The 21762-nt window shown below is 45.9% G+C and overlaps 1 protein-coding gene across 2 annotated transcripts in view; it reads right to left on the bottom strand.

Moving 5' to 3' along the window:
• Nucleotides 1-761: 761 nt before the first annotated feature.
• Nucleotides 762-21762, bottom strand: part of fam49bb (family with sequence similarity 49 member Bb) — a 37021-nt gene continuing 16020 nt past the window's right edge. Inside the window, exons 3-12 of one of the 2 annotated variants that reach the window (XM_027004334.2) lie at nt 13396-13478; nt 11207-11328; nt 10117-10222; nt 7664-7803; nt 4453-4530; nt 2773-2889; nt 2562-2641; nt 2242-2368; nt 1670-1740; nt 763-1185 (exon numbers count right to left, since the gene is read on the bottom strand). In XM_027004334.2, the coding sequence (XP_026860135.1) occupies nt 1122-1185; nt 1670-1740; nt 2242-2368; nt 2562-2641; nt 2773-2889; nt 4453-4530; nt 7664-7803; nt 10117-10222; nt 11207-11328; nt 13396-13468 (978 nt within the window). In that variant the 5' untranslated portion in view covers nt 13469-13478 and the 3' untranslated portion in view covers nt 763-1121. Of the gene's footprint in view, nt 1186-1669; nt 1741-2241; nt 2369-2561; nt 2642-2772; nt 2890-4452; nt 4531-6554; nt 6626-7663; nt 7804-10116; nt 10223-11206; nt 11329-13395; nt 13479-21762 lie in introns of those variants that run through there. The other variant, XM_027004335.2, reaches the window with a different exon arrangement.

The raw sequence follows: 21762 nt of genomic DNA, 5'->3' as shown, positions 1-21762 counted from the left end.
TATTTTAGATTTCAAGTGGGTGGGTAAAGGAGATGGATATCCAGGAGGTAACTGGAGTAGGGACATTAAGGGCTTTATAGGGGGTAAAATTTGGCTGTATCTCAGTGAAGAAATATTACTGTGTCCACAAGGTCAAGTTTGCAAAATTTTACTGAAACATACATTCATAAAGAGAAAGAATGAGAAAGAAAGAGAGAGAGAGAGAGAGAGAGAGGAAAGGCACCTGGAGTGAACTGTAAAATCTGCTGAAAGAGTATTAAAACAAACCAAAAGGTACAAAAATGAAGCACTTTTAATTTTTTTTTTCCCCAAATAGCACATCGCAAGTAATCATACAACAAAAACTCAATAGATCTATTAACTGAACATAAATCTTGAAATTAGTTTTAAAAAGAAAGAAAAAAAAACACAACTATAAGAAAAACATAATCCAAGTTAATATCTAAAATATCTAAAACATGAACAGTACTATCAATCTCCATTCTGACAAGTACCATTTGAACAAGTGAAATGTAATTTAAATGTACTTTCTCAAATTTACACATAACCAGGCAAATAAATTTGAAACATTAGTTTGCTCTTATCTTAAATAGAGGAAAGACATTGTTATGTCATACAAAGCACATATTAAATATTAATTCAAACAAAAATAATATATATTCTCTCTCTCATATATGTATGTGTATATATATATATATATATATATATATATATATATATATATATATATATATATATATATATATATATATATATATATATATATATATATAAATTTTCAAGTCAAAGACACTCTTCTTCCCCTTTACAGGTAAAGAAGTTAAATTACAATAACCACAAAAATAATCCCACAATGCTTTTTTTTGTCCCCCATACGGTAGCTGCCATCAGTAACATGGCCATATTTTGCAGGTTTGAAAATATTTTTCAGGAGAACAGATTTGGCACAAACAGAAACACAGAATGGCAATAGCATTCACTTTATTTATTTTTTAAGAGAAGCATGTATCTGATTTTTATTTTCATATAAAAACATTCTGTGCTTAGCCATTGTTTGGGAGGGGGCGTGTCCCTGGAACAGTTGTGCAAGGCTAGTCATGTGTATAACCCAGAGTGGGTTATTACTGCAGCATGGTCTTAATGGTCTTAGCAGTAGAGTCATCGTGCAGATGCTTTGTTGTGTACCTACAGACAGAGAGAAATGTTATTTTACCCTCAGCTTGATATTCTCCAAATTCAACAAGACAAGTCATTTGTATTAATCTCTTTTATTTCTAAGAAGATTTGGGAATAGAAGCTAATTAACCTACAAGTTTGCAAGACGAACATATGCACCTGCTCAACATGTGCATATCGCTTTACTCAACTACTGATCAGTTTGATCCTCAGAATGAACATCTAGTATCCCAGAATTACAGTGTGTGCAGTTTGGTATATGATTTGATGCAGTGCTTACTGTCTCACTGTATGGAACACTGCATATGCTATAAATATGCTAAGCCACCTATACAATCCTCTAACAAGGATCATGTTCATTCCACGCTTTGAGACATACTTTGAGACATACTTTGCAATATTGTTGTCTTCATCCATGCTTCATAACATAATGAACCAAAGTTACTGTCAGCTATATAAAGATGATTTTTAGGATGTTTCCTCCGGTCCTTACCTGAGAGCGTTTAATAGGCCTTCCACACTGTTTGGAGGCTGATCTCTGAGGACTTTTATGCACCCTTTCATCTGAACAAAGACACAAACATCATAAAGTTAAAATGGCACTCCAATCATGAGAGGCCACAGTGATGGTAGCCATTGTGGTAGCTAACACAGTTGGCTTACTATCATTATCACTATGACAAATGATGGGTAAGGACTGAAGGGAGTGGAAGCAGAATCAAACAAACAAAAACCAGCTCTGATTCTGACTCATTTATACATCTCAAAGTGCTACAGGTACAATGCTGCATTTCAACATGTTTATTTAATATGAAATCTGTAACTCATCTATGTGAAAGCGATAATTAAGCAATTTCCCCTGCAAATATTTTAAATAAGCGTCCTCAGTATAACACGCCACTCCAGCTCATCAAGTGCGTTCTGAACAGGCTATGTGAAGTCACAGCAGTCCTGTGCCCGTGATCACCTTTCAACAAAATTCAAAGGCACGATGCGTCTTTTTAAAGGGACTTTCCGCAGCGGGCCTGCGGCAGGGAAGTGCTCCGTAGCAGAAGATCCACTCACATCTATTTTGGAGGACCTGGCGAAGGCGCCAACAGGATGGACGTAGTCATAGAGGATGATCACGCCCACCATGACCCGCAGGCAGAAGGATACGGTGTCCTCCCTGCTAAAACGGCTCCGGTACTCCCTGCAAAGTGCCACAGTGACGCAAGAGTGCTCAGGGCGTGATGGGGCAGGGTGTGCCACTGGGCCAGCCACTCCCTCCAATTCGTGTATGCAAAGATTCTGGGGTTTTTCATGTTCGAAATGTTGAAAATTTGTGTATTTAAAAATTTTTTTCTTTTCAAGATTGTGTTCAAAAGATGCCCTGATGAACTTACGGTGTCTCCAACATGACTTTGCAAACGCTGGCCATGGTGCTCAACACGTCTGTCGTGTTCTCAATAGGCAAGTTCTTGTTCTGTAAAAGAAAGCGCTGACTTTTAGAGCCACTGTGAGTAAGGCCGGGCGTTTTTCTTCATATACATCACGGACGTGCAAAAGGGACCGAGTTAGTAATGAACCCTTCACCGACAGCAATCGGTCTCCTACCTCAGACACAAACTTTGTCGTGCCGTCACTCATCGTCTTCAGCATGGGCGTGGCATCGGCATAAAATAGAGATATTCTATTGGCTAGCTCATTGTTGACCTCACTTTCTCCCTCTGCCTGCAAGGGGAATCGAAGGTGGTCATTGCTTTGAAGAAGAAAAAAAGTAGCGTGATAAGGCAGAATCTGTTGATCATGGAACTGGTGACGCCATTATGGCCACAGAATTAATGGAAAAATAAGTTAAATTTATGGCAGCAATCAAAAATCAAATGACATGGAAAACAGGTTGATTAAAGGGTGAAAGAGACAGAAGTGTTTCCCTACCAAGGAACAGAGTTTTGGAGGGGTTATTTTGTCCCAAATTTCAGATGAAAATCAGCTATACACCAGAAAATTACACACAGTCTAATATTCAGATGTTTGAAGGTGTTGTTGATGTGCCTGAAGCCCTGGGTCAAGCATGTGAGAACTACACTGTCGAAGATGGCGGATCTCCAGGAGCAAGGTATACATTATTAACTGGCTCACAAGGGTTGAGCTGTGCCTTACAAACCTGTCTTTTTTTGTCTTCTCCTCTGGTGCGGTAGTCAAGGAATAAGTTCCAATGCAACAAAAAAAAGGACTCGCACACAGAGAAGAAAAAAAAAGTTCAGACTAGAGTCTGGATTTTATTTCCATTTGTTACATTACAGACCTAAACAGACGAAAAATGGATTTTGTTTTAAATATTTTTGACAGAAGCCAAACTATTCAGGGCTAATTTCACAAAAGCCACCAAGGCTCAGGGACAGCTAAGAAAATATGAACTCTCTATAGTAAATTTGCATGACTTCATAAATGAGTGAATTCATTATACAGTAAATTACGTACACCTGTGCATTCTGGTGGGACCAAAAACAAAAACAAGTTCCTGAATTAAACATGAGTTTAGGTTAGCACCAGCACAAGCCAGCCTGCTGGCTTATTTAGCTCTGTTTCTGTCCCATGGCCCAGGGGAACTGCTATGGCTGAGGGGTTACTGAGTCTGGTAGGGAAGTATAAGAAGGGGAATACCAGACCCACTCCTCTTGACTGAGTGTTGGGCAGCGAGGAGTCCCTCAGGGTTGAATATTAGGCAGGTCCCAGATCAGATTTCAAGTCCTGAGAGAGTGGTGTCTCGGGGGAGTGTGTGCAGCTGACTACAGTTCAGGTGCAAGAGTGCATGTCGGTGCACCTCAGTGCACTTTAGCAAGAACCTCAAACTTGCTAACTTTCCCTTTGGGAGCCCATTTCCTGTTTGGAGCTCAGTAGTCCCTTGAGGGACATTTGTATTTTTGTGTGTGTGTGTGTGTGTGTGTGTGTGTGTGCGTGCACTGGTAAAATGGCATAATGTGGTAAAGAAGGCTGTTAGTGAAATTGCACACAGTTGGCATAAAATTGGGAATACCCTTTCGAATAGCCCTATTAACTCTGAAAAAAAAATGGAGGGTAGAGAGAGGATGTGGAATTGAGCATCTGCGTACACGTACACACACACACACACACACACACACACACACACACACACACACACACACACACACACACACACACACACACACACACACACACACACACAGCAATGGAGGAATGAGAAAAATAAGCAGAAGTAAACAGGGCTTGTACAAAATGAAAAATGGCACTGTTTTATTGGGAACTCACTGGAACATTATTCATCCTCATGCGGCTCAGAGTCCTCCGGTAGTAACTGAAGTCGTTCTGTATAGCGGGATTTGTCATCTGAAGGGGAAAAAATGAAAGTTTTCTCAAAACACTATTTGCTATTCGCACATAACATCGTGTGTGCACTGGGAGCCCGAGTGGCACCAGACTGCCTGTCTTTAGTAGTACTTCAGCTTCTGTATGAGGTTTTCCGTGACAGGCGCATTTGACGAACACAGAGTAAACATAGCTTAAGGCAGCCTGGAACATAAAGAGGCAATAACAGGATTAGCCATAGCTTTGCTTAAATAGGTTTTGGTTCCCCCCATTTGCCAAGATGGCCCTTTTCTTTGCAGTGCTTGGCTAGTCAGGATCTGCGAACAGCCACTTGGCAGAACATCTCGGAGTTGAGGCTAAGTGCTGTAGACAGGTTGCCTGTGATGAGAGAGCAAGCAGTGTGGAAATGTAGCTTAACGAGAGATACATGCTTGTTTCGGGGAGGGGGGGGCACTTTCAGGGTTGCGCAGGAGAGAGTGAAGTGAGAGACAATAGTGGGGGTCAGACACTGAGGCCTCTTTAGGACTCGTGGGTAAAGAGGTCACATGATCATTCTTAATAATTTTGATAGAAATTACACCATCGAGGCTGTCTGTGTCATATCCCATTTTTCCTTACATGTCGAAGACATGTTTGAGCTTGTCTACAAATTGTAAATGAAAACAAAAATGTTGCAGTTTTTCAAAACTGTTTTGTTTAAACCCATAAATGCAAGATAACCTAATTTGATCAGTACAGCCTAAGCCAAATATAGCATATTATACCAGTTAGTTCTGACCTGACAATCTGATTGGTTGAGAAGCGTTCTTACTGTGCCGATATTTGTGATAACATGGGTTTTTCACACCAAAACTGTATCACACCGCTGCGTGTTGCTTAGTAACTGCTAGCTTTATGCACCCAACCCTTAGTTATTTGTGCATATACAAAATGGGAAATTAATACAGTGGATGACTTTTATAAGAACATTTGACCCACAGCCCATTTGGTCAGAGTATGAAACAGTGTGTGACTGTAGATGCACATCAAATTCTGAATATGTCATTATTTGAAAACGTTTAGGTCGCCTGCTGTGACAGTACACCGAGGCCAGCAGTGATATGAGCCAGGCTACTGAATGCATGTCCTCAAGAGCGACGTTTTCTCTCCAACTGCACAATGCACAGAAATGTACAGATAGCAGAGTAACCCTAATAATCCCAATTCTATCTTTTAATTCTTGAAATATTTTATTTTGGTTTTTGTTTTGTTTTTTTCTTTCATTTTCATATTCATTCCATACTAATATTACTTGGTAGTGCCACATACACCGTATGCCATTTATACTGTGTGAGGCAGGCAATTGTTTCTATTGCATAGAAACAAGTTTATTGTGAAGCTACTTTTTGATGGAAGTAATTGCCAATATTAAAAATAATTAGCATTACATTTTGGACTTCTTTATTTGTTTATTTCGTAGAACTGTTGTATAAAAGCAACAGGCAACTCCAGGTTGTGAGCAGTTGATCTACGTTGCAGGGCCTCACCTTTTCCAAATGCCACCACTCAGGTTATACGCATTAACACACTTCCTCTTGTTTTATACTGCAGTTATACAACAGTTCTACAAAACAAAAACAAAATAAAGAAGCCCACTTTTACCCTCAAAGTTGGCAGTTTCACACACTGAAAAGCATTGTTTGAAGCTCCTGGAATGGCTACAGTAGGAAGACCAGTGATGGCCTACAAACTGCACCTATTACCTTCAAGAAAATGTCTAATTCAACAACACTAGCGGAAGGCCAGCCAACCAGCATTTTGTAATGTTTCTAGAACGTTACAAATATGCCTTCAAGAGCAAAAGCCCCCTTCTCTACCATGAGAAGATCCATATCAACTCCGCGGGTTGGTCTGTTACTCTCCAGTATGTGTTCGGCAGTGCCATTTTCAACAGCCCATCCTAGTCCATAGCGTGCTGCACTGGCAGGCTAAACTAGGTCAGAGTGCCAAGCTGGGAGGAGGGCGCGGATGGACGGAGGCTGGCATGCGACCTGACACTCCCCTACCTGCCCGCTTTTAGCGCCCCCATCAGGGGGCTCTTTATCTGGGCCATCCCATCCCACTGCCACAGGGTGAAGTGGTGTGTGTGTGCGCGCGCGTGTGTGTATTCTAGCACAGACACAGAGAGAGAGAGAGAGAGAAGAAAGAGGAGAGTGAGGGAGAGGAAGAAACGGAAGAAGGCAGTCACGTTATCGCTGGGGCAAGCAAGGCTTGGGTTGGACTGAAGTGCATGTGATTGCTCATGAAAGTCATGAGGTCGGCTGCCCTGGCTGCATTAGGTGGGATACCAGCCAGCCTGTAAATGCTCTGCCAGGGTCTCACACGTTGACACGCGGCCAAGTGGAGCAGGGCTTGTTAGATAAACTAACCGGCATGACCCACTGCTGATAAAGGCCACTGGAAAATGTACACTAACTCTAGGCAATGAGGCCTTTGGTGAGGAAAGGGGTCTCAACAGCACAATTGGAGGCATCTGTGTCATTAGGAACTGCCAGAGAAAAAGGGGGCCAAGAACAAAATGACAAAAATGAGAAAAGATTCATATTTCCCTTGTTCCCTTAACCCTTTAAAAGTTAGCTGGTAATTAGCTAGAATTAGTACATTGCTGTGCCATATAATCCTTGGTCGATTGCTAGCATTTGTGAAAAAAATGCTCATTTGAGAACAAATACTCCAGAGCCCCAAAGGACACACTGTGACTGTCCTAAGGTACACTTCTCTCAAAAACATTTAAAATCACAAGTAATGAATTAAAACTAGATGGCAAGAGTTTGCATTTTTCTAATGGACTTGTGCCATCTGGTTCAGTTGAGCTTTCACTGATTGTGTTTTCATGAACAGGCATCACAACCTCTCATCTGACAACTATAAAGCAAATCATCACTGTGCCATCTCATTGATTAATGGGCTTCCATTTACTGTTGTTTTTTTGTTTGGTTTCTTTTTGGCAATGGTGTCTGACCTGAATATTGGCTGTGCAATCTCTTGCAGGGGCCTGTTTATAAAACATTTGTGAGATGCAACATCGTTTTTGTCTGAACCACTTATCATCGGCAATCTGCTATTTCGGAAAAGTAACCTGGATATTAAAAGTGGCCCTTTTGGTACGTCTCACCTTGAGCTCGTCGAAACAGAGTGTGAAGTGCAGGATCTCGGCGAACTGCTTGGCGAGCGCCTGCTCACGCTCCAGGTGCTGCGTGGGATCACTATACGTCTCATTGGTCAGGGCTCGCAAAAGGCTGTGCAGTGCTGCTTCTAGAGGTGGGGCAAAGGTCAACCGTATACATTACTGGCACGATCTGAGTTTTCGGGTAGAACACATTAAAACATTTAGCCTTAACGGTAGTTTGCCAGTAAGAAGTTAATATTTTGATGCATTCTACACTGTAATCATCATTGCAAAATCTACAATTTATATTCGATATGATTACTGTAATCTATATGTTTTTAATCCCTACCAAATAGATTATAAGATTACGTTCTAAAGCCTTTTGTAGGTTTACTGGTCAGCTACATTATCATCCCCAACATTGCTCATAACACACAGTACATTCAAAACAGTAGCAAGGTCACATACCAAAACATTATGCAAAGTCAGTGGCGATCTAATGTGAAAAGGATGTATGATCTAATACTGAACTGATGAGACTCATACTCCCACCTCCTATCTGTAAATGTCTATGTCTCAGCTCCTAGCAGCTCAGCGTGTAATGGCCACAGTGGAGCTCTGAAGGCCCGAAAAACGTGTGTGTCAAGCACACAAGCTGAGCGTGATCCACATCTCCCAGTCCTTACTGTCTACCCTTCGAGACTTGGTAACCGCACAGCATGCTGGAGCGATTAGATTACGTAACACGGAATCTGCCAAATCTGATACCAGCTGTTTCAGTCCTAGCTTTGGTTTCATTTTTGGTCGCAGCCTGCGACAGATTACACGCACTGGGTCAGCACGCGACAGATAACGCACATTTGGCCATGAGGTTTAACTGTTCATTCCAACACAGAGCTGTCTTCGCCTTTTGAGAATTAAGTGCGCCATTTGAAACAGATCGACTGGGAAACAAAAGGAAATCAAAAGGAAAAGGAAGATAAAAATAAAGGAAAACAGGGAAAAAGCATCTCTCCGAGGATTGCATTTCCACCACTGCTCCTGCACGGCACATTTTTTCTCGCCAGTCTCTGAATTTGGATCCCCCCCCCCAAACAAGTTCTAAATCACCTTCAGCAATACACAGCTGTTCAATCTCAGACAGAGAAGACAGCCAGAGGAGGAAGGCAAGCGCGGGGGTGGTGGGCAGGCCAGTGATCCGAGGAGAAGCAGTATGGCTAGCAAATTGAGCCGATTCGCCGTATGCTAACGACCTCCATCTGCTGCAGACAGTGTGGTGGGGAGGGCTGAGAGAGGAGGGGATGCTGGGAATAAAAAATGAGCGTGGAAGTGCATTTCTTGCCATCCTCGGGCTGGAGCAGGTGAAGCGCAGCGCACGGAGAGTCTGGCAGCACCGCGGTGGAAGTGAACCTCGGGGTGGGCGAGGGAGGTGGAGTGTCACTTCAGATCAGAGCAGAGCAGAGGGAGAGCAAGATGGGGGACACGTTACACACTGTGGTGCCCCGCAGACACTAAACCAGAAGCGGATGCATTTCTCCAATGCGGGACATCAGACCGGCCTTTCACGAAGGGAGTGGACTTTGACTCTTTACTTAACTTGGTTTTGATTTCACATGAGCCCTGAATTAGCAGCAAGCAAGACTCTTAATTACACGATGAGCACAACTAAGAGGACATTTGGCATCGCTCGGCAGCGTACGAAGACACGAGTACAGAGAAAAATGGCAGTTTGATTGAGCCATGATATGTGATGGAGAGAGGGAAACCCCCTCAGGACGGTTGGATTAGTGCGTCCTGGCGGGTGACATCTCTGACCTACTTTGCAGGGTTATCGTATAAGCCGCATGCTCGGAGGCACTCTAACGCGCTCAAAGAGACTTAAAAGGTCGAGTTCGGAGGGGGGATTTAGAGCAAGACCTGACCTCTGACCCCAAGTGTCTGCCCCACTCTCTTCCCCTGCTCTCCCCGATGGACTCTCCTCCAAGCCGACGAAATCACTACCCCAATCGCATCTGAGCAGCAGAGGGTCAGGGCGATAGTCATGGCTGTTTTCTCCGTCTCACTTTCTCCTTCCACAGTCACTGCAATTATGGTCTCTATGTGCCAGTTTAAGGTCGGAACTGGATATCAAAATTACCATCGAGTATTTCCTAAAGCAGCTTTAAAAAAAAATTAAATAACATATGAACAATAAACAATGGCAAAAAAAAATAATAATTTCCTAACAGCACAATATCTGCAGTGCAGTTCTAACACTGCCAGCTGGAGGTTGGAGGGTCGCACATGCTTGCATGTGCTTGCAAACACATCAGGTCAGGATTTGTGCGATTGTTTTTGCCAAAATGTTCACAGTTCAACAAGCAAGCTGGGGGGAACCATGGAGGCAGAATGGAAGAGCACCAGCACGGGCCATTTAGGCCCTGCAGCGTCTACCTGTGAGGCAGTGGGAGAGGTCTTACCTAATCTCTGCGAGAACTGGTAGAAGGTTTTGAGTTTGCCCACGAGCGGCAACACAGCAGTCCAGGCCTGCTCCTGCAGTCCCTCGTCGCTTGGGTTCTGGATCGCCTGGAGGGGAAACCGGAAAAAGCCATCGCAACTGCAGGGAACCAGCGCTCCAACACAAGGCCGCCACCCCGGAGAGGAATGCGACTTATGCAGCGTGTCACCAAACAGTTCATCCAAAGATGTGCTACAAGGTTCTGGTCAGGTTTTGGTCAAGTTATGGTATAGTTAGAGACACACACACACAAATTGTATCTTATGTTTTTCTTTTAATATATACTGTTATGATCGTAAAAATAAATAAATAAATTTAAAAACAACAACAACAACACAACAAACAGCTGTGTGCTGTCATTGCAGGTCCACATTAATTATGAGTAGGATTTGATTTTTCTCTGTTGAAGAATGGCGTGAGACTGAGTGAAATAAAAGAAGACATAAAAGGCTACATTCACTTCCATTCACCAGTAACTGTGGCAAAGCTGGCGTACCATGGCAACTGCGTCGGTATAGCAACAGTAACCACGGAAATATGAGCATCAGTCACACTGACACTGAGTGAGTGAGGTGCGAACAAATAGAAAATTGAATTTCAGGCTTTCACCACAAGGAAGATCTGTTAATGTACTGCTCCTTCAATGTCTATCTGTATAATTATAAATCTATAATAATGGTTAATATCTGATTCAGAAAGTGATTTGGGGGAGACGTGCATGCACAGACCCAAGCATGTGTTTGTTTTGGTACATTTATGTGCTATTTTTTCTATGGGGAAAAGAGAGGCAATCTACCTTGTCAAGACAGGACCATAAAAAATTTAGCTTTTTAAAAAAAAATCATTTAAATATTACATTTTTTTAAAAAGAATTAAATATTTTTTAAGAACTTAATTTAAGTTATGGTTATTAAGGTTAAAGTTATGTTTAATCTTAGGAACAGGCTGAGAAAGTTATATATTGATAAAACACGTAACATACTACTCCTTTGCCCTGAAAGTTTACATAGACAAACGTGTGTGGGTGTGTGTGTGTGTGTGTGTGTGTATACCTCTCTTATCGCTTGCGTTGCTCCTTTATAGGCCCTCAGCTCATCAAGGACAGTACGAGCTTCCTTCAGGACCACGTCCACCTGCTCCCAGATCTCCTGCTCGGCCTCTGTAGGCTGTGCGTCTGTATCAAGCAAGCAAACACAAGCTGCCAGTCACTCTCTGCGGCATCTGTGTAGCACAGGGAGTGCCACGGCCATGTGACATTCCTTGGCTGAGCTTCGACACTCCAGTTACACGTATTAAAAGCAGGAGCTCGGAGGTGAAGGGTGAGAGTACAGCTCTGCTTGGTGGTACGGACGAGCCAGAGGGTGAGCCGCCGTGCTGAACAGGCCCGGTTTGGGCAGAGGGGGCCCGGTTTGGGCAGAGGGGGCCTGAATGCTCCAGGGCTGCCAACAACAACGCAGGCAACCAGCACGAATGCGGCAGAGTCGGAACGCGGCGGCCGAGATCACCCTCGCAATCGGAGCCGTAAACCTGAAGTGCAGAGTTTTCGGAGCTGGAACCAGGCTGTCTGTCTGAGGAGAGACCTTGGGCTCGACCCCAACCTACACCTAACCACTGTGGGCGCTAACCACGGTGGGGGGGGCTTCAGAATCTCTTCCGCTGTATCAGCGCTCACGTGCTAAAGTTTGACTGTAAGCAGGAACTAGGCCAAGTCAGGGAGAACAGCGACAAATGGGGTCAAAGGTGAACATATGGCTGCTGGTCTTTCACACAGAGGCTTCAGTACTTCCTATAGGCAACTACAACTTCTGCCTCCATCAGATTCATGAACGGCCCCATAGCGCCCCCTTTCTGTGACCACTGAAACAGACACGCGTTTACTACGGCAAGGTGGTAAAAACCCAGAGTAGACACGCTTTCTGCCTTTTCTTGTCCTTCTTTATCTTCCTCACACGCCCTCTCATTCCATCGTCACACATGGAAGCACCTTGACTCCTGGAGCATCCACAGGTGTATGCAAATTTAACTGTGCTTTTGTCTGTGTGGGGTTATTGGGCGTGGGGGGGTTAGGTTTGGGCGGGGCATGCGTGCATTTGTGTGTGTGTTCTTAATTGTAAGCCAGGTGGTATGGTGGATTTTGTCCACCAGCAGGGCATACATGTGTGAGGAAAACAAAAATAAATAAATAAATGTCATTCTTTAGCAAACTCTTATTAAATATAAAAAAAACTCTTATTAAATTTATTAAATATATAAATAAAACACACAAAAAAAATACCTCCTTTATTTCTGTTTTAAAAAGAAATGTATTAATTTCTATGAATTATATGTGAAACATTTTCACATATCTTAGCAGAATTAGTGTAATGAAGATACACTAGTTGTTGAACCATGGTGTGCTGTATGGTACCACACATGGAGTCTACCACCACAGCTATCATCACCCTGTCTGAGTCGACTTTGTTCATACAATATGCTTATCATGTAATACTTCTCAGATTGTATAGGCCTGTTAATTTACGGTCACAAACACATGAGTCTGGCATATGCCGACAAACTGACATCATAAAAATATCATATTTGTTTCTTCAATCAGAAAGAACAAGATTTTGTTACAGTGTAGACGAGCCATATGGAGGAATGATAGTAAACCCAGACTTGAAAAACATGAAGGGAGAATAGCAAAAAAAAAAAGAAGGTTTTTTCAATTTTTTTTATATATATATAAAAAAGACAAAATTATGTGATGGCCACCAGGGATACACTTTCAGTGGTTCCAGGAACAGGAAGAGAGCTGTGGAAACCCGGTCCCTTCTGCTGCCTACCCAGAAGCCTCGCAGCCAGAAGGCAGCTCAATAACCACGGCAACCTCAGCTGAGGTGAACATGCCTTTGCTGCTATCTGTTGGATTCTGGTATGATTAATATACCATCACTAAAGTGGAATATATTGTGTTTCACTGGTCACGAATTGTGCTAAATGGTAGTTTATTTGGAATTTCAAAAAGTGCTCCTTAAATCTTAATTTAATCTTAAATTTCAAAACACCCCCATGCCTGACCCCATACCTTCAGTAACCTGCCTACTGAAAGGAAACCCTTGAGTGAAGCGGCAGGCCAGCATGAGATGCCTCACTGCCGGAGGTACATGAGGGGGTTGATATGGGTGGGGTTTAATGTCAGAATGCTATGTTAGATTGCTAAATACGTTTGTACCATTGTTGAGTGAAAGAGTAAAAATCTTACTTTCAAAGTCGAGGAAGAAATTGGGCTCCTCATCAAGGTCTGTACATGTCAACACTTTCAGTAGGTTCCCCATGACAAGGTACCTGCCGAGAGAAAGAGAGAGAGCATTTAACTGGCACGAACCGAAGAAAACATGCAAGTGGGTGTCTGCATGTCTGCGAGGCAAGAAAGAGAAACTAAGAAAAAGGAATGTTGTATCGACTGAGGAATCTGTTGAATGAGGGGCATGAAGACCACCTGAGTTGCCCATTAAAGATTTTGGGGTTTTTTGTTTTGCTCTTTGGATCTTGAAATCTCACAGTCACCCAGGGGTCCAGATGTGCTACCCACCACCCACCCAGCCTACCTGCCAAGCCCCAGCCTTCTCCAGACTGGCTGTGTGGTTTTCCTGCACAAGCTTACCCTACCAGATGTCATTGCATTGCCACCCCCAACCACAACCCTTTGACACACACACACACACACACACACACACACACACACACACACACACACACACAGAAATAGACAGACGCTCTACATGTGAGTTACGGGAATTCTTGTGCTTTGCTGCCTCATCCCAGCCATGCGTGTCTGCTTACAGCTTCAGCGCGGTTGCCTGTTGAGGGGCCCAGGGTTTCACCGTCAGGATTTAAGAAATAAAAACATGGCACATGACCGTCACAGAAACCGGTCCTGGAAATAGCTCTTCTCCTGAAGCCTTGCGGTGAAAGGGAGAGGGCCCTGGACGACAGCATGGCTACCGAAGACCTAATTCACACGGCGCATGTCCAGCAACAGCATTCTGTATTCCTTGAAAGGTGCAAATCCCGCTAGTCCAGGAAGTTCAGACTGATGCAGGGAGCCTTGTCTGCTGCGCGTACGAGGTCAAGCCTTTACGACTTTCAAACCCAGCGTTTGGCAGACGGCACCCCGCCACAATTTGACAGGTTAAGAATCTTAAAGATTTTACAGTTGGAGGAATCTGTCGGTTGATTCTTAGAAAGTGGGAGGGGGATGTATGCACCTGAGAGAGAGAGAGAGAGAGAGAGAGAGAGAGAGAGAGAGAGAGAGAGAGCACCATTCCCATGCTGCACCTGTCCCACCCTGGCCAGTAAAACCTGTAGGCTGGTGAACGGGTTTTGCACCGAAGTCTGGAAGCTCACACAAAACACATACACCCCCAAACCCGCCCACGTGCACCCTACACTCCCACCCCACACACTTTATCTTCACAGTGGGCTGAGAAGTTGCCTTTCTCAGTAGGTAAGGAGAGAAACCACAACTGGTGCATAATCCTCCACCTGGCAGACAGGAAGACAGCATCAGAGAGGGAGAGAGACGCAGCCAGACAGAGAGAGACCACGTATGTCTAACCGGAGGATGTTCTCACACTGATAGCAGGAGTGTTACGTCATCACCTTCCGTATTAGGTCAGGTGGCTCAGAGATTTCCTCAGACAGGTACAACGCCACGAACGGGCACATTCTGTTTTCTTCAGGCAGCTTGTTCCGAAAAGGCAGACGCAGGAAGACCCAGGAGCTTCAGAACTGGTTCTGCGAGATGCCAGTGACTACCGTGCACAGAGCTGAAGCTAGCACGGTGCGGACAGCTTCCCCAGAGCAGCTGCTGCTGTCCTGGGTTACTGCTGAAACGGTTAGCTGGTTGAAATCACTTTAACAAAAGATGCTAGAACTGCTGTACGATGGCAAGAAAAGCTGGTTGAAATCAGTTTAACAAAAGATTCCGGCACTGTTGCGCAAAGGCAACATGAATGTTGCCATATGTGCCCATGAGGGGATACTGGGAGAAATGGACGAAGGAAAGGAGCAAAGAGCCTGAGACAGATTATTGGGGGGCCGGGGGGGTTTACAACACATCTGAATCCATGAAAATGTTTGTGACAAACCACATTATCGGGGGAAAACTCCCTTTTACTGGGGCAGGGGCGGAAAAGAGCAGACGCCAGCGTGGCTTTTAACACACTCCCTCCTCGTTTCAATAATCCGAAGCAGCATGCCGCACCCAGCGCTCCGCTCATCTCCTCGGGCTGCTGAAGGCCTGCTGGAATTATGCAGCTCCCGCACTTAACAACTACTGGAGGCCTGAAGTCGGCTGAGGGAACGAGGGAGCGGAAGCACAGCGGGACGAAAGGGATGGGTCAGACTGGGCCATCGCGATGGCACACGACCAAGAATTCCCACGCCTCTGGCTGCAGGATGGGTGCACCCCACCAAGTGTCTAGCCACATCCAGATCTACAGCAGGACAAGCTGCTGACAGACAGCACATCAACCTGGACAAATAAAGGGACCCAAAATGACATGGTACCGAATTCTCTGCCACGCAGCCATCCATGAACAGAAGCAAAATTCACTCACTGTTCTGGACGGATGCAGCTACTCTCTTCTGAGAGTACACACACACAATCTAAATCTGAAGGCGTGAAAGGTGCGGTCAGCTCCCCTCTGAGTCTGTAAATACAAGCAGGATCTCAGTATTTATTCACAAACTCAGGGGGGCTCAAGACTAATGAGACCACTTTAGCTTCAGTGACTCACATGGTCAGGGCAGGCCAGAGAACATCACTTTAGACTTCAACCTTTAGCTCACTCATTCATACCTCGGCAGAGAGCAGGGGTCAGACAGAGGTGGGAGGAGGAGCTCTCAAGCGAGTCCCCGACCCACGGGAACGAAGACTCCCTTATACAGGCTCCATAACGGTGTTAGACAGAGACTGGCATAGACTGGGGGCAAAGAGGAGTTCAGAATGATGGAACAGGAGGCAGAATAAGACACAGTGTGAAATAAGCATTCAGAGACCAGCTGAGCTTAATGTAGCATTAACTAATGTTAAGGAATTTTTTAAAAGATTCCTTAAGTGGTCTTCTGGGCCAGACTCGGAACTGTTTCCGACAGCTCAGTGAGTGTTAGTGGGTAGCAGCGCGGCGCTTTACTGTACGCTACTGTCCTAACTGCAGCACTCCACCTGGCTGCCCGTGTGGGGAAGGGGTGGGGAAGAGATGCAGCCAGACAGTGTTCGCCCTGTGCCCGATCTGTACCCGCCCTGTGCCCGATCTGTACCCGCCCTGTGCCCGATCTGTACCCGCCCTGTGCCCGATCTGTACCCGCCCTGTGCCCGATCTGTACCCGCCCTGTGCCCGATCTGTACCCGCCCTGTGCCCGATCTGTACCCGCCCTGTGCGTGCCCTGTGCCAGCCCCTGGTGCACTGCAACGTGTCCCACTCACACTGCAGCAAGGTCACGCCAAGGACACAATCACCCTACAAACCCCACTGGTCACAACACCAGTGCAAGATCTGTCCTTTCTTATGAAAAACAAAGACGTACTACAGAACCATCACAAGTAACTCTGTAAATAAACAAATAGCTCTGTGCAGGCAAAACCATATGTCATACGGTTATACATTTCAAATGTAGTGTTTTCAGATTTTGGCTTTTTAGACATAAGCTCATTAAATATTTAAGAAGGTAAACCTAATACATGGGACAAAGAACTGGTATCAGTAGTGTATTGAGAGACAGAGAGAGTGTGTGTGTAAGTGAGTGAGTGAGTGAGTGTGTGTGAAAAGATGGGATGCGGTTCATGTAATGGATGATGTGGTGTCAGAACTGGAAAGCATGAGTGAGGCCTAACCAGCAGGAGGGTCAGTGGGATGTTTGACCCGCAGGGCTGCTGGCTCACCTCTGCCTGTGGACGCCATGGCTTTAGGGGTGCACACCATTTTAAGGCTTTTTCGCCGCGACTGTAAGGCCAATTCGTGGTGGTCCCCGAGGGCGGAGGGGCTCTCTGCATGAGCTCTGACTTCTGAAGAGGGGCTGCTTGCGCTTTGGTACCACCACCCCCACCTCCACCCACCCCTGGATGAGAGCTCGTACACCAGAGCACAGAAGCGATGGCGGGAACAGGGGGGGTTGGAGGTGGGAGGATCATCTGAGGCCGCAGGGCAAATTCACTCCTACACTTTGATTGGTTGAAGCCTGGCTCCCCTACATTCCTCTGTATCCATGGTGCCCAAAAAAGCTGGTGCGGCTGAAGCCAAGCCGAGAGCCAATGAGAGCAGAGCTCAGGGTGGGTTGGGGGGGGGGGGGGGGTATGGTGACTGAGGCGGTAGTACGACTTGAAAGCCTCCATGTGAATACATGAATGGCGATGAGGTAATGCACCAAAACTCCAACCTAACAGAACAGCGTGAAGGGAATGAAGGGGATGGATGCTGGAGTATAGAACATCCCACATTCTATCCCATTAGTAGATTAGCCGCTGCAGAGACAAACCACACGAGCTGACCTACTTACCCAATTCAGGTCAAGATGCAAAAATAGAAAGAAAAAAAAAAAACCAAAAAAAAAAAACCACACACATATGGCTCAAGGCAGCATATAGTACGGATACTCTTCCCCAACCACAATAGTATTACAATATTATTTCTAAATCTAAAATGAATGAGTTTATATTTAAAAATGAAGGATATTGTGTCTTTTCCTCTTAGAGTCTCCCATAGTAGCACTACACATGCAGAGCATCTGCACACAGTCATCCAGGAATGGTGTCGCAGCCTCCTTTAATACAGCGGGTGGGGGTGCACGTGCCTGGCCGTACTACGCCCGCTCTCCAGCGCGGGAGGAGGGGATAACCAGAAGCCCGCTCCCCCCTCTCTCTCTCAGTCACATGGGCAGCGCTGTGGAGGAGCTGGGTGCTCCCCTGGCAGCGAGGCAGGAGATGGAGAGAGAGAGAGAGAGAGAATGAGTGTGTGTCTGCATAATGTCCCTTATACACCTAATATGTGAAAACGACAATCATGAAACACGTGTGTTTTAACAGCTGCTTGAACCCTGTGATAAGGACAGTTGAAGCAGTGCAGGACCTGGTGCTCCCAGCCCAGCACCAGGGGCGCCAGGTCTTCATCACGTGGGGCATCGCCTGGCTTGGCCCTAAGCCTTCGGCCCAGTTCAAGGCACGTCAACGAGGTGCTTCTGCTGCCTGCAGAAATTAAACATTTCCTTGCTTTGCCTCTCACTGCTGTCAGGTTTGAGAACACAGAATTGTAGCGAGTTCCCCACTGAAAGTGAGCATCCGTTTGTTTACTTTAACACCGACGTAAGCACCAGCAGCACTCTCTGGCAGAAGTGCCGTCATGCCATCCCCCATTCTCTGGGCCGCGCCCTTAGCCCTCTGTTCTCTCAAGGCCACTCAGCTGCCTGGCTTTGAGAGGTCTGGGTCACGCTGCCAAGGGAAGCGCTGGGGTCACACAAAAGACAAGTCAGCATCTTGTAAAGTGCCCCACCCTATTCTGCAGGGCTGTAAAGAGACCCGGCCCTCTGGCGTCTGGCTGGGGGTGGAGCCCGGACTCGTCTGCAGGCATGGGGTCGGGCTGCAGCATCACTGGTTTGCCGGAACCGTCACCGGAAATGGAAATGGGAAAGACAAGAAGCAACCTCCTCCGAAGTGAGAAAGCGAGACTGCGCAAGTACAGTGAGCGGAAGTGAAGCTTCCACAATCGATCAGTCTTCGCTGCCGCGTGCGTGGATGTGTGAAGTGTGTGAAGGGTGTGAAGTGTGTGTGTGTGCTAGCATCATTCACAGTCAGGGAGCATGCGCACTTCCCCGTGCTGGTATCCCTCCCCCAGATCAACAGCAGCAGTGGAGGCCACTTGGGGCCGTGACCCAGATTTCCTGTCATGTACCGCCACATCACATTAGCCAAGCGGAGCGTGCACCCCTGCCGCACCCCACAGTCCGTGACCCTCGCCCGATCAAACAGGCGGAAAATGGGGGGGGGGGGGGGGGGGGGTGACCCTTCGATCCCGGTGAGGAGTGGAGAGAAGTAGGCATTGGGGGAAGTATGGTAGGTGGGACCCATACGCCGTATAATCCCACCCAGCTGGATATATGTATAGGGCGGGGTACATTATTTACTGAGAGGAAAGAGTGATGGATAGGGGTAGAGTCATGACCCCTCCCACGAAACCCCCAACAAGCTAAACGGCTACATCAAAAAACTTAAGGACAGGATAAACAAAATGGATTGTGCAATCAGAAAATGCACCAGATTTGTGGGAAATCCAAAAAACAAACCAGAAAGGAAAAAAAGGCGGTGATTACATCACAGTGCATCTAACAACGTGATTTTATACGTAAACCTTTGACTCCTTTCGGCAATTAAAAAAAAAAAGAAAAGAACCAAATGCGAAGCATTTATTTGTTTATTTATAAATGACAGAGCATGGCCTTTGAAATGTGGGAAAGGGGTGGGGGTGGGGCGGCCAGTGATTTAACAGGCAGGTCTCAAAGCAGGATTTAGATAATCTCTCCTACAATAGGACCTTTTAGCCCAGGCTGTACCTTGCACCATCGTAGCCATGGCAACCAGATAGCGCAAGCCAAAGGCAGGGCACCTTTCCTGAAGGAATTGCGAAGCCATGCCTGTGCAAAGCCTTCACAGTCTGTTTACTTAACAAATCCACATCACCTCCATTCCGCCTTCAGTTCCGAATGGGTGTACGAACTACCTGGTCTTCTTTTAAAAAGCGGCTTCAGACAACAGGCCAGCCGAAAGCAAGCTGTACAGGGCAGGAGTCCATAAAAGTGCATGCTTGGCAGCAGGACCGTGGCGCGCGCTGGACTCAGGCGTGCATCCGTCAGCTGCAGACAGAGGGGAGTGTGGAAGCCGAGGCAGCACGGACTGGACTTCTGCGAGCGAGAGGGATGGACGGTGGCACGCCCTTCCACGGTCAGGATCTGCTCCACACCGACACTGCGGCTGGTGCAGGGAGGTCAACTTCTGCATACGGATTAAGGCGGGGCTGCGACCTTCACGCCACGTGCACACTCTGACACACACACCCCACTGGCGGAATAAGGAGATCCTTGGGGACTCGGACAAGCCTTAATGGAATATGAAATATAAAACACTCACACTCCTAGTGAGGTCCTACTGACCCACTTGACCAGCTCGGCCTTGCCGCTGTTACCCACCATCCAGCCGTTGCACATACTTCACTTTCCATTAAGAGAGCAGCGGCGAGCAGACCCTCCTGGAGCTGTGGATGCTGCGTTAAGGGTGGGGCACCATCAGAGGGGCTCCGGTGCTGCACTTGGCACGCAGACGACTTGCGCTAAAGGGACCAGACATTGCTAAAGCACAGAGCGCCCTCTGGTGGTCGTAGTAGACACGACCACCCCTTGGTGCCACTCCCTATCTGTAGGGTAGTCACCACAAGCACAAAGTTCTGGAGGTCGAAAGGATAGTGGTTATGAAGTCTGAACCAAGGGTTTCAAACTCCTGAAATGTCACAGCATTTCTGTGTCTATACTGCTCTGCTATGTTAATGAGGGACTAGGTGATTAACTGGTGGACTGAATCAGGAAAGTGGAAAGAGCTACGTAGAGCTGAACTTTGCGGTGATGTGGCCCTGATTTTCACATTCCAGCTTGTTTGTTTGCTTTTAGGTTTTACATTCCAGCTTGTTAGTTTGTTTTAGACATTTTCTTAGAGGCCAAAGAGAGCTTAGGAAACCTCAGGCGGGACTGCAAGTGTACGGTGCTCTAGGCTAAATGAGCAGACTGTTAGCATATGACACGCTAAATGAAAAAGAAACAAACCCACTTCGTGTTTAAATAAGGCTGTCCCTTCCTGCAGGGTGGACATGCACGTGGACATGCACGTGTGCTCCGGCTATCAGCTGCATGGGTCATAAAGAAACGTGGAAACGCACGTGGGGCCCTGCAGAAGCCTCCCACCAACACACAGAACACACCACCTTCCTATAGGACACTCCTGTCCAGCGCATTTACAATGAGCAAATGCATAGCAACGTACAGTCAGCTCAAACCTAATAGGCATACGTTTATGTTTTATATTACGAGTATATATATATATATATATATATATATATATATATATATATTCTTTTCTGCGAGCGGAAGGTATTTTCATGGAGCCAGCCTGACACTGGGACGTTGTAAATCTCACTGTTACAAGTATGTTTATTACTTACTTGCTATTACACAATAGGATGTGGTGTAGACTGCAACACTATCCCTAGGCACACTAGTGGCTCAAATTTAGGTGAATGGCGCCATCTGTTGTCTAAAATGTGCTGGATAGGAAAAATCGAGCTTCTACTAGAAGTCACAAATGTCTATCCAATACTGAAAGACTTATTCAACCTGCAGATATATATATATAACTGCAAAGCTCACAAACCCTTGATTAACAGAAACAAATATTTCCAACACATTCAACAGAACAGACGATACTATACTATGGGATAATTGGGAGAATCAAGACAGTTTGCCTCCGTGTTTGACGCAGCTGTGTGAAAAATAATACACTCAAAAAAGGAAGAAATAATGATTTCTGTTA

The sequence above is a fragment of the Electrophorus electricus genome, chromosome 5 (assembly GCF_013358815.1).
Source record: "Electrophorus electricus isolate fEleEle1 chromosome 5, fEleEle1.pri, whole genome shotgun sequence".
Classification (NCBI taxonomy): domain Eukaryota; kingdom Metazoa; phylum Chordata; class Actinopteri; order Gymnotiformes; family Gymnotidae; genus Electrophorus; species Electrophorus electricus.
This window is presented reverse-complemented; position numbering and strand designations above follow the sequence as displayed.